The following is a 12,664-nucleotide window of genomic DNA, read 5'->3' as shown; positions in this document are numbered from 1 at the left end:
TTTTGGATTAATTTTTGGTGATATACACGTGGCAGAATAAGGACCACGGAACAGAAGATTGGGAAGGGAGGAGGGATAGAGGATCCGAAGCCGGAACGGCTACGGGTCAATGTTTTAAAAATCACACCGGTGAGCGAATCGAAAAATGGATTGGGTGGATGGGTCACCGGTTCAACTGTCGGGTTGAACCGGAATCGAACCGTGACGTAATAAATATATTAAAATTATATTTAAATAAAAATATAAGTAATAAAATTATAAATTAAAAATATTAAATTATCTTAAATATTTGTCATAATATTTTTTTTACTAAAAAATATAATAATATAGTTTAAAATATTATTAATTTCAATTTTGGAAGATGAAATCAAATATTTAATATTCACTCCATATGATTTTAATTCAAATAATTTGATTGAAAGGAAAGCAAAAATTTTGGAGGGATATCAAAATTTCAATATTCTCTCCAATACATTTGATTGAATCCCACATGGATTTCTTGAGTCTTTTTGAAAGATTTTTTTTCTTATAAATAGGTGAAGACTTTCACAATAATTTCATCAGGCTCTTAATGTGATTCCTCACAAGAGGAGACCTTTGAAACAGAGTTTTAAATTAAAATTTTCTTATATTCTTATATTATATAAGAAAGAAAGAAAAGAAAGAAAGAAAATAAAAAAAAGAAATAAAAACTAGAAAAAAAAAAAAATTTCGAGCCGGACAACGCGGCGAACTGGCTCCGGTTCGCCGGTTCAACAGCCGATTTTCTTGGTTCTCACTAGATACGCTCTTTTTTAGTTCTGGCCGGTTTCGAGGGTATGTCCGGCTCGGAACCTCGACCGGTCAACGGTTCAACCAGTCGAACCGGTTGATCCAGTCCGGTTTTCAAAACCTTGCTACGGGTGGGCATCCAACTCTACTTTTTTTAAGGGTTTGAAAATGTTGTTTTAATCCATAAAATTAGGTTGAATCAATATTTTTAGTCTGATATATTAATGAGTTAGATTTAGAATTTATTTTCAATCTAGCCTGATTTAGCTCGGCCCGCTATTAAATTTGTTTAAGAATCCTTCAATTTTTATACAAAATCTTTCAATTCATAATGACGTCAATATATTTATTTAAGAAATATAATATGTGATTGAATTTAATTATAAAATATCTTTTTAAAAAAATTTTATCATATAATGCAATGGATGGATTTGAAATTTATATTCCTTCCATTCTAAAATATTAGTCATTTTTAGAGAATTTAATTTTTTTTAATGGTATAATTATCACATTTCAAAATTTTAAAATTTTTAAAAATATCCTTTGATTTAAAATTAAGGTCAAAAGAGTACTAACAGTAAATGAGAAAATCTCTCCAGATTTTTTAGCCACAAATTAATTTGTTATGAATCAAACCAAATTTAAGCATCTCAAAATATAATTTAAAAGTTTTCCTTAAAATTGAAAAGGAAAATGTCTGGCACCCCCACAAAAAATAACTCTCATTAATCATTGATGTGTTTGAATTTTTCTTTTAGAGTTATATCTAATAATAACATAAATAGTTTAAATTATTTTAAAGATTGTAAGAATTGTGTTTGATGGACGTCTCTACCATTACTGAATTGAAAATTTCATGTTAATAGAAACACTTCTGTTTTTACAATTTTTTTTTTCTTGAACAGGCTGTTTTTACAAATTTAAACTCTCGTTTTTTTTATGGTGCAATTATTTTTAAGACCGACTTTGACAGTACGACATATGCCCATGCAACACGTGTTTGCTAAATTTTTTTATGTGGTAGGTTGATTGTTATTTTTTTATGTGGTAGGTTGATTGTAATTTTTTTATGTGGTAGGTTGATTGTTGTCGGATGGATGGGTTTAAAACATTTTTGTCCCACAAATTTTTTTCGTATGTTTCATGCTTTTCTTGTTTGCCCTTTTTTCCTTTTTTCTTTTTTTTTTTGAATTAATAAGAGGTAAAAATGAGAATATTATTAGTTTTTCTCAATTTTTAAAACTAAGAACATTATCAATTTTGTATAGTAATGTTTCAGATAATTATAGAGCATACGATTAAATGTTATTACTTACTTATTGGTGTGATTCAACTATCCAATAAAATCGAAAAGATTATTCAGTTTGTTTGGTTTTGGTTTTGGTTTTTAGAAAACAGTTTTCAGAAAATTCTACTTTTTTATTTTCCATATTTTAATGTTTTCAATTAATTTTTTTAATATTTTAAGCAATTTTTTTTTTAATTTTTAGACACACCTAACATAAATATATTTAAAAAGTATAATATTTGTAAAAAAAAACTTTACAAAATTCACTAAATACCAAAAAAATATGAAAATTCAGTCTATTTTTCGTATTTTTGTGTATTTATTAATTTTTAAAAATATTTTTTCACAAATATTTTATTATTTAGATACATCTAAGTAAGATGCATTTAAAAAAGTAAAAAAATTGCTTAAAATTTTAAAAATATCCACTAAAAACAAAAAAAAATACAAAAAATAAAAAAACTCAATTTTTAAAAAACTGAAACCAAACACACTGATTAGTTTTTTCCAGTTTTAAAACTGAGAACATTATCTTTTTTTTTTCAATTATATCTTTTTTTTTCAATTTTGCACATCAATGTTCTATCATCATACTTCTTTATAGACACAAAATTTTTAGTTTTGCACAAAAAAAATATTTCAATTTTTTCTTTTTGCACATAATTTTTTCTTAGTTTTTTGAATTTAAAAGTTGATATTTTAAAGTTTTGAAAATTAAAATAAATATCAAATCATCATGCTCATTTATATATAATTATAAATGATGAACAATCGTTATTTGAAAGGCAATTTCGACTATTAAAAATTTAATGAGATTTGAAGTCAAAAAAATCTTAATTAAGACTTAATGGAACATAAATTCATAAATTAAGACTTATGTGTAAATGCTCCTTGTTTATATATTTTTTCATAAAAAAATAAAAAATATACTTATTCAAAATTATGGAGTAGAATTCCCTTTAGCCACTGTTTTGGATTGGATGGCACTGTTTCAGCCCGTGAGATTCACGACGGATCTCGTTTTAATAATTTAAATAGTTTATTTTGTCAAAATTTGTGTGTATTTTATTCATAGAAAAAATTAAATTGATCCGATAATTGTAATTAATTCAATTTTATCGTATTTTTCACACAAAACAAATAAATAAATAAACTTAGAGGTTGTTTGGGATGACCTAAATAAGTGTACTTTTTATCTTTTTATGAAAAGATACGCAGAAAAGTAAAGATGTGATATGATAGAAAAAAGATAAAAAAATAAAAAGATAGAAAAAAAAAAAACTCTAGAGGATCCTTACTCCTACCGGCTGGAACAGCACCGCCCAGCCTAAAATATTGACTGGAGGGATCCTCTTCCTTAAATCATTCCAAACAGAGTAAGGATCCTCTAGAGTTTTTTTTTCCTAAAGTTTCCTAGAGTGGTGCATTGTGTGGTTGAAATTTAATGACAAGTCACATCAATTTTTCAGCATTAAATCTCAACCACACAATATACCACTTTAAGAAACTTTAGGAAAAAAATACTCTAGAGGATCCTTGGTGTTCCAAACAACCCACCCAAACGGAGTCTATATAAGCCCAAGCAATATGCATAGCAATGACACACCAGTGCTAGATCACAAGTCATTTTTCAAAGCATAATAACATTGAGTTGTTATCACCACAACACCTCTTTCTTTGCATTCCATACTTGAAATGGATAGCTTAGGCCTTTCATCAACTCTCCTAAGGTTTTTCTCTGTTCTCATCACAATATTGATCTTCTACATCATTGTTAAGTACCAACATCTAAAGCGTACTATGAAAACTAAACTAGTCTCACTCCCCCCTGGGCCAAAACCATGGCCTATCGTGGGGAACCTCCCTGAAATGCTCAAACACAAGCCCACATTCCGATGGATACACCAAATGATGGAGACAATGAACGTGGAGATCATGTGTATCCGCCTTGGGAACGTGCATGTCATCCCTATCACTTCTCCAGAAATTGCACGAGAGTTCTTGAAAAAACAAGACTCTATCTTCTCCTCAAGGCCATTTTGCATGTCTGCTGATCTCACCAGTGGGGGTTACCTAACAACAGTTTTCACCCCGTTAGGAGAACAATGGAAGAAGATGAGGAGAGTCCTCGCTTCCGACGTTCTCTCACCGGCAAGACATCGCTGGCTTCACGACAAACGAGTCGAAGAAGCCGACCACCTTGTTCGTTATGTCTACAACCAATGCAAAAACTCCATGATAGGAGGTGGTGCAAGTGGTGGTATGGTGAACATTAGAGTCGCTGCGCAACACTATTGTGGGAATGTGATAAAGAAGCTGATCTTCAACAAGAGGTTTTTCGGGGAGGGAAGGGAAGATGGAGGTCCAGGTGTGGAGGAGGAAGAGCACATGAGTGCATTATTCACTATCCTTGAGTACATTTATTCATTCTGTGTCTCTGATTACATACCATTCTTGCGAGGACTTCTTGACTTAGATGGTCATGAGAAAGTCATGAGGAAGGCTGTTGGAACCGTAGCAAAATATCAAGATCCTGAAATTGACGAGAGGATCAAACAGTGGATGGATGGTAATATTGCTACCAAGAAAGAGCAAGAGGACTTGCTTGATGTGCTCATTATGCTCAAAGACGCAAATGGTGGTCCATTGCTATCAACAGAGGAGATCAAAGCACAAATTGTAGTAAGTATTTCCCTGACTTAATAAGTAAATAATAATAAATAAACAGCCCAAAAAAAATAAAAAATTAGACCTTGAGATCTATTATAAGTTCCGTTTCAATAATTTGAACCGTTCATTTTGTTTGGTATTTTGTCTATGTCATTTATAATAAAAATTAGATCAATTTATTATTTTTGTTATCAAAAAAAAATTTATGATTCATTTTTTAAAAATATAATTGTCGTTCATTTTTTTTAGTAAAAAACATGATAAATTGAATAAGTTACAATTATCAGATCGACTTAATTTTTTTATAGATGAAATACACGAAATGTCTAATAAAATAAACAGTTTGGTTGATTAAAACAAGGCCCATGATGAATCTCATAAGCCCAAATAGCACCTCTAGTCCATATTTGGGACCGGAGGGAATCCTTCTCTTATATTTAAAAAGAGTATTGTTATTTAAGACAAAAATTAGAGCCAATTTTCAAAACTCAATGACGTGACAATTAATTAGGATATTAAATATAATACTTTCTCTCATATCTTCTCTAATTATCAACCAATTATATCACTTATACATATATTTTTTTTATATTCATAAAAAAGATATGCAGATAGACTACTCCAACATATTCGCCCGGGAGTATGGATATACAGATAGGTTACTCCAACATATCACTTACACATCTCATATCACTTACACATCTATAAAATGGATCTAAGAAATAAATTTATATGTATCAATTTCCTTTAAAAAATGCAAACCATATGATGTGATACTATTGTTAGTCTATCACTTTAAAAAAAATAAAATCATTTCAGAACAATTTTTAATCACAAAATTGCCACGCCATTAAATTGTTTTTAACTATAGACGCATTATTCTAGCTAAGAATTCGATTTAAAGATTATAATTACATCCCATTAGATAATATTAAACATTTAATCATTTATTTAATAAAAAATTTGAAGCCTATAATATTTTTCCTTTCCATTTACCTATTTATAGTAGCATATATTTGTGTCGCGTCAATAGGTAAGGTTATGTCCCATCATTTCTTGTGGTGTATTAATTGCTGGGAAAGATTAAAGCTGAAACATCAAAATGAAATAAGACAAGACATCTTAATTTCAATTATGGAGCAAATTAATAAACAACACTTGATGTATCCAGGAGTTGATGATAGCAACAGTGGACAACCCATCAAATGCTGTGGAATGGGCACTTGCTGAGATGCTAAATCAACCTGAAATCCTAGAAAGAGCCATAGAGGAACTCGACCGAGTGGTTGGCAAGGAGAGACTAGTCCAAGAATCTGATCTCTCACAGCTTAATTACATCAAGTCATGTGTGAAGGAGGCCTTTCGCCTCCACCCCTTTGCACCCTTCAATGTTCCTCATGTTTCGGTCTCCGACACAACAGTTGCCGGCTACTTCATCCCAAAAGGTAGCCATGTGCTGCTAAGCCGCCCTGGACTTGGTCGCAACCCTAGGATTTGGGACGAGGCACTCAAGTTCAAACCAGAGCGCCACTTGAAGGATGATGGTTCGGACATGTTGCTCACTGATCCAGAATTGCGCATGTTATCGTTCAGCACTGGAAGGCGTGGATGTCCAGGAGTCACTCTAGGGTCTACAATCGCTACCATGCTAATGGCTAGGCTCCTCCAAGGGTTCAGCTGGAAATTGCCACCCACCATGTCAAAGATTGAGCTCAAAGAATGTGCAAATGATCTCTTTCTCGCTAAACCTCTGGTTGCTCTAGCAGAGCCACGGCTGAATGAGAACTTGTACCGTACACTTTGAACAATACTAGCGGTTGTGCACATGAAATAATAATAAGTTCATGTGAAGTTGATGTGAGGTCGAGGTGTGGGAAAAATTAATTTTTAAATAATTTCTGAATTAATAAGAATAAATTTGTAATGTTATAAGTATTTAAAGAATATTTGACATAAAAAATAGTGGTCATCCTACTTTACTTTTTTTTTTTTTTGGGTACAACGGAATTAAAACAACAAAGGAGGAACTAAGTCCTCATCCTACCCAAACCTATCATATCAGCAACAAGCAACTCTCTTAACTCCGTTGGTGGATCATGCATCACCAGTATTTCTTCAGGTTGATTGGCTCCCATTATTGCCAAAAAATCAGCACACAAATTGCCTTCTTTCCAAACATGTTGTACAGAGCAATCACACCCTCTGAGAAGAATCTTGGCATCTTCCACCAGGTTCTTGAAAAGGCATCTATCCCCTGGTTCTTCTTGGAGCAATTGCACTACCTGTTCGACATCGGTCTCGATCATGACTTGGTTCATTCCTTTTTGTAGTATGATAGTCAGCCCTTTGTATACAGTCCACAATTCAGCTTCTAAACTGATTCCACTGTGCAATTTTCTATAGTAGCCACACTCCCAAGTTCCTCTTTCATCTCTGATTAGGCCTCCAAATCCTCCATCGCCACCAACTCTTCTGCTGCCATCCGTATTTAATTTTAGTCTACCTGCAGGGGGAAGACACCAATTAATAATTCTGAATGCAGGTCTGGTTTTGGATATAGAATGAAGGAATGCTTGGTTAATCTCTCTTGAGTAATCCAAAATAAATTTAAAACTCTCTTGACTTGGGGTAGATTTTTGTTCAAAAACCATTAAATTCCTATTCTTCCAAATTTTCCATACGGAAATAGTAAAAACAGATTGCCAAGAGATGGTGTCGTTAAAAAGTTTTTTGTTTTTAGCATCACTCTTGAGCTATTCCAACCAAGGCATCTTCAGTATATCCCGATACCAATTTTGATTACAAATAGCTAGCCACACTTCCTTTGCTTTGAAACAGTCCCTAAAGAGGTGTGATATATCCTCTACCCTACAACAATTAGGGCATTTAGGATCAGCAGTCAAACCCTTTTTTAATCTCATTTGATTTGTAAGCAGTTTCCCATGGAACACAGTCCAAAGGAAGCCTTTGAGTTTTTGGGGTATTCGCATCCTCTATAACCAATTCCAATCCTCCTCATTCTCAGTCTCACCAAGGATGAGGTTATACACAGATGAAATAGTGAAAGAACCAGCAGGTGATCCCTTCCAGAGGGGACTATCCATCTCCAAAATACCAGGAGGAGGATTATTCAAGATCAAAGATGCAATATTTGGAGTACATAAACTGTGAACTTTGATCTCATTCCAACTGCCATCAGAATTAAGCAGCTCACTCACATTATTATCAATATTACAATTATTGTGTAAGTTTTGGTTAGTATTAGATTCAAGGTCCGTAAAAGCCTTGTCTCCACACCACCAATCCTTCCACACATTCACATTGTTTCCATTACCAACAGTCCATTTCACACCCTTTCTGAGGATGTAGCAAGTTTTCATGATACCTCTCCATAGATGAGAGGCTCTTTTGTTGTTATGCCAATCATACAGAGAGGTGCCTCTCAAGTATTTGGTTTTGAGCAACTCACACCACATATCGCCTTTGTTACTCAGTAGGTTCCACTCTAGTTTAGTTAACAAAGCCAGATTTTGATCTCTGGCCTTTTTTATTCCCAGGCCACCCTGACTTTTCATTCTACACACATCATCCCAATTAACAAGGTGTATTCTTTTTCTTTCCAAAGTGTCACCCCATAAGAAGTTCCTGTTCAGTCTGTCAATATCATTGCTTACTCTTTTAGGAATAAGCATAGTTTGCATGGTGTAAGAGGGTATGGCAAAGCTTGCTGACTTAATGAGAGTAGCTCTGCCAGACATGGATAACAGGTTAGACTTCCATCCTGCCAATTTTCTCTGCATTTTCTCCAAGATGTCATGAAAATGTCTTCTATTAATTCTGCCATGAATGAGTGGGACACCCAGGTATTTCCCTAACTCAGAGGTGAGGGAGATACCACATTTGGTGCTCAGCTCTTAAGCCCTCTTTCTGTCAACATTAGAGGAAACAAACATCTTGGATTTATGGGGTTTAACCCTTAATCCATAGATATTGCAAAATTCCTCTATAACAGTCATAATTGTGTTACAAGTTTCCATGGTAGCTTGGCCAAACAACATGAGATCGTCCGCAAAGAACAAGTGAGTGAGGCTAGGACCTCCTCTAGTAACTTTTATCCCCTTCCAACTCTTGTTCTCAGCCTTGAAACTTATCATGCTTGATAGTCTCTCCATGCATAAGACAAAGAGGTAAGGGGATAAAGGGTCACCTTGTCTCAAACCCCTAAGGGGTTGAAATTCCTCAAGATGTTCCCCATTCCAAATAATAGCAGTCCTCACAGTAGTAACACAACACATAACAATATCAATGAAGTTTTTATCAAAATTGAACTCCTCAAGGGTTTGTTTTAAGAAATCCCAAGAAATGTTGTCATAAGCTTTTTCCAAATCAACTTTTAAAATCATGCCCCATTGCTTTCCTTTTTTAAGGTTTAAAGAGTGAATGATTTATTGAGTTATGATTATATTATCACTAATGTTTCTTCCAGGTATGAAGCTACATTGATTGGGCCTAACAATTTTACTCAGGAAAGGTCTAATTCTACTAACAAGGATTTTAGAGATAATCTTATAGGTCACATTACAAAGACTAATAGGCCTAAATTGTTTGATGCTCTCCGGATTTTCAACTTTAGGAATTAAGGCAACAAGAGTTCTATTAATTTCTCCAGGAATATGCTTGTTGTGAAAACAAGTTTTAACAAAGTCACAAACAGCAGGACCAACAATAGACCAGTAGTTATGATAAAATATAGCTTGAAACCCATCTCTACTAGGTGTCTTGAAAGCACTAATATTTTTCACTGTTTTCCAAACCTCCTCATTAGTGACATTACAAGTAATAAGTGCATTCTCAGTCTCAGTCAATTTACTACTCCCCAGATTGCTCCAATGTTCAAGAGTACTAGCAGTGGATTGACTAAACAAATTTATGAAGAAATTAGTGATCATGGTTTTAAGAAGGATAGGTTGGTCGATCCAGATGCCTTCCTCATTTTTCAAAACATCAATTCTTCTTCTTTTCCTTTTGGTCAGAGTTGTAAGGTGAAAGAATTTAGTATTTCTCTCACCCTGGGTGATCCAGGTAGCTCGGGATTTTTGAAACCACAGCAGTTCTTCCTGATAGAGAATTTTGTTATACTATTCAACAAGGTCCAATTCTAAAGTATGGAGGCCATGGGAATACATGCTGGCTTGGGATTTCTGTAAGCCTTCAATCCGCCCAAGAAGCCACTTTTTTTGGCAAAAAATATTACCAAAAACTTTTTTATTCCAAACACTGGCTTCATGAGCAAGAGTTTCAAGCTTACTTAAAAGAGATGGATGAGGATTGGTCCAGCTCTTAGTAACCACAGATATAAATCATCATGAGTAATCCAAGCAGTAAGGAATTTAAATGGTTTACAAGTAGGATTAAAAGGAGACATACCTTGTGTGAACACCATCATAGGGGAATGGTCAGAATATGTGCGAGGTAAGTTGCGAACAGCTCCATCAGGAAAGCTAGTTCTCCACTCTGTATTACACATAACTCTATCCAACCTAACCATGGTGTTAGCCCATCCTTTCTGGTTATTAGACCAAGTTAACCTTGGTCCTGAGTAGCCTAAATCCATTAGCTTACAGTTACTTATCCTCTCATTAAACTTCCTGCTTCTTCTGTGGTCTTGACTCTGGCTCAGATTTTGATTACCAGTGAAGCTTCTTTTTTCATTACTGGTGGAGAAATCGTTAAAATCCCTTGCAACTAGCCAAGGATCAGTCATATTCTGCGAAATTGCTTCTAGGTGCTCCCAAAGCTCTTCACGTTTGTTGTTGTTTGGGCTTGCATAAACAGCTGAAAACAGCCAATCTGGGTAGTCTTGCCTGGATATAGTTGCTGTAATCAATTGGGAACTAGCCGCAGCTACTCTAACATTAACCACATTTGGATTCCAAATCATCCAAATGCCTTCACTGCGGCCAATCGGATCCACGTGAGCAGAAGCAGTGAAGCCCATGCAATTAAAGAACATTCCCACAGATGTAAATTCCACTCTGGTCTCCATAAGAATAAGTAACTTTGGTTTATGGATTTGAACAAGTTCTCTCATGGTTCTCTTAAACTTTTGATTTCCTGCCCCCCTACAATTCCAGATCAGTATATCCATGGAAGGTATGGTATGCCTTGGTATTGGGGACTGATCTTCAAGAGCCAGATAGCCCCTCACAGCTTTGTGGTTGTCTGCCATCGATTTCATGGGAGATATCATCACATAGTGCCGATTCTGACCTGCCTCCACTTGCCTCCATGGCTGGATTCGCAATTTTACTTCCTCGTTCCATCATTCTGAGGTGATGAGGTGAAACACTTCTTTTCCTGGTGTAACGGCCACCATCACTCTGTCCTGAATCAATGTATGTTTCAGTGTTGGGAAGTTCTCCCCTTTCTCCTCCATTTTTGTCTGGTGGTTCTTTGTGTTGGGGTTTGTTAATGATGGTTTTCTTTTGGTTGGGTTCAGAAGTGTTGATGGTGGTGAGTAAGGGGGTTTTGGATGGTTGAGGTTGATCAATGCTGGTGGTTATCTGGGTGGGTGGTGTGATTATGGGGTTGGTATGGGTAAGCGTAATCTCACTTGTTCCCAGGACTGTCTTAGGATCACGTATCTTCATGTCAGCTACTGCTACTTTGCCTAGTCTAATCTCCTCCTTTTTGTTTTTTCTTTCATCTTCAATGCTTCCTCTCATTTCCTATTTCTCATTATTAGCTCTTGCCTTATACTTGAAGCCCGTATCTAGATGGGCTTTCCCTCTATGAGTCTTGTCCTTTTCTGCATGGGCTGTGTGGCCTTTAGAGTGAGCTCCTCCTTATTTGAAGACTTCAAAACTATTGTTACGTGGATTGGGTTGCTCCTTTTGTATAGATGAGTTCTTTGGATTCTTTTTTCTTTTGGACACTGTTATCCACTGCCCAAAAGTTCCTGGGTTGGCCTCCAACTTTTGTGTTGCATTCTTTGACTCTGGCCCAGTGTGAGTGCTAGTGCTGGTTTCCAGCTTCTGGTTGTCTTCTCCATTTGTTCCTTGTGTCTTCTCCAGTATCTGTCTGGGGATCTCTTGGCAAGCTTCCTTCCGGTGTCCAATCCTGCCACAAGAAAAACATAGTGAGTGTATATGCTCATACTCAATGCGATATGTGTGCTTACCTATCGAGAAGTGTGAGATCAGAGATTTTTGAAGATCCATCTCCACACAAACTCGTGCATATTTCCCTCTTGCTGCCATTGCTGTATTGATGTCTATTTTCAGAGGAATGCCCGGAACTTTTGCAATGTGATATAGTGCCTTCTCATTGTAATACTCAATGGGTAAAGTTGGGAACTGCACCCAGATTGCAGTGATATCCTCTTTTGGTTCATCAGACTTGAAGTCTTGCTGCCACTTTCTTACCGTCACGTAATGATCCATCACAATCCAAGGTCCACCAGTAAAAACTTTCATGTAATCATCTACCATGTCAAACTTGACAATGAAAAATCCATTACCTATATCAAGTGCTTCAAAATCAGCCTGCAATCCCCAAATTTTTGTCATTTTTACCATGAACAATTTGTAGCCTATGCTCTTCCCCAACAATCTAACGATTAAATATTTTTCCACGGTTCTCTGATTTTCTGTAGGAGAGCTTTGGGGATTTTAACTTTCGGAACCCCATCTCTTTCCTCATCCATTGGTTCGTTGTCTTCTACAGAAGTCTTTGCAGTGGAGTCATCCTCCTCATCCGATGAAATCTCTTCCACATCGCAATCGAAGTTCTTCTCATTTCGGCTTTCATTAAAACGCGATCGGAGGAGGGCTTGTTTAAAGGAGCAAGAAATATTATGGTTGCCCTCTGTGGTTTCCATCTGATCTTTGTCTGCAGCTTCCTCCCTCCCATTAGGGTTTATAGCTTGTGATGGTT

At 35.5% G+C, this 12,664-nt stretch overlaps 2 protein-coding genes across 2 annotated transcripts; one reads left to right on the top strand and one right to left on the bottom strand.

Moving 5' to 3' along the window:
• Window positions 1-3,649: 3,649 nt before the first annotated feature.
• Window positions 3,650-6,762, top strand: LOC145807421 (phenylalanine N-monooxygenase CYP79D16-like). Its single transcript, XM_082905581.1, has 2 exons — window positions 3,650-4,741; window positions 5,901-6,762. The coding sequence occupies exons 1-2, from the start codon at window positions 3,755-3,757 to the stop codon at window positions 6,531-6,533; spliced, it is 1,620 nt and encodes a 539-aa protein (XP_082761707.1). The 5' UTR covers window positions 3,650-3,754; the 3' UTR covers window positions 6,534-6,762.
• A 1,881-nt stretch (window positions 6,763-8,643) lies between these two features.
• LOC145806998 (uncharacterized) lies at window positions 8,644-11,454 on the bottom strand. The gene is made up of 5 exons (XM_082904890.1): window positions 11,000-11,454; window positions 10,157-10,851; window positions 9,798-9,846; window positions 9,252-9,646; window positions 8,644-9,146 (listed from the first exon to the last, which is right to left on the bottom strand). The coding sequence occupies exons 1-5, from the start codon at window positions 11,452-11,454 to the stop codon at window positions 8,644-8,646; spliced, it is 2,097 nt and encodes a 698-aa protein (XP_082761016.1).
• Between the last annotated feature and the right edge of the window lie 1,210 nt (window positions 11,455-12,664).

This window comes from Camellia sinensis, chromosome 14 (genome assembly GCF_055761805.1).
Source record: "Camellia sinensis isolate YWXY chromosome 14, ASM5576180v1, whole genome shotgun sequence".
Taxonomy (NCBI): domain Eukaryota; kingdom Viridiplantae; phylum Streptophyta; class Magnoliopsida; order Ericales; family Theaceae; genus Camellia; species Camellia sinensis.
This window is presented reverse-complemented; position numbering and strand designations above follow the sequence as displayed.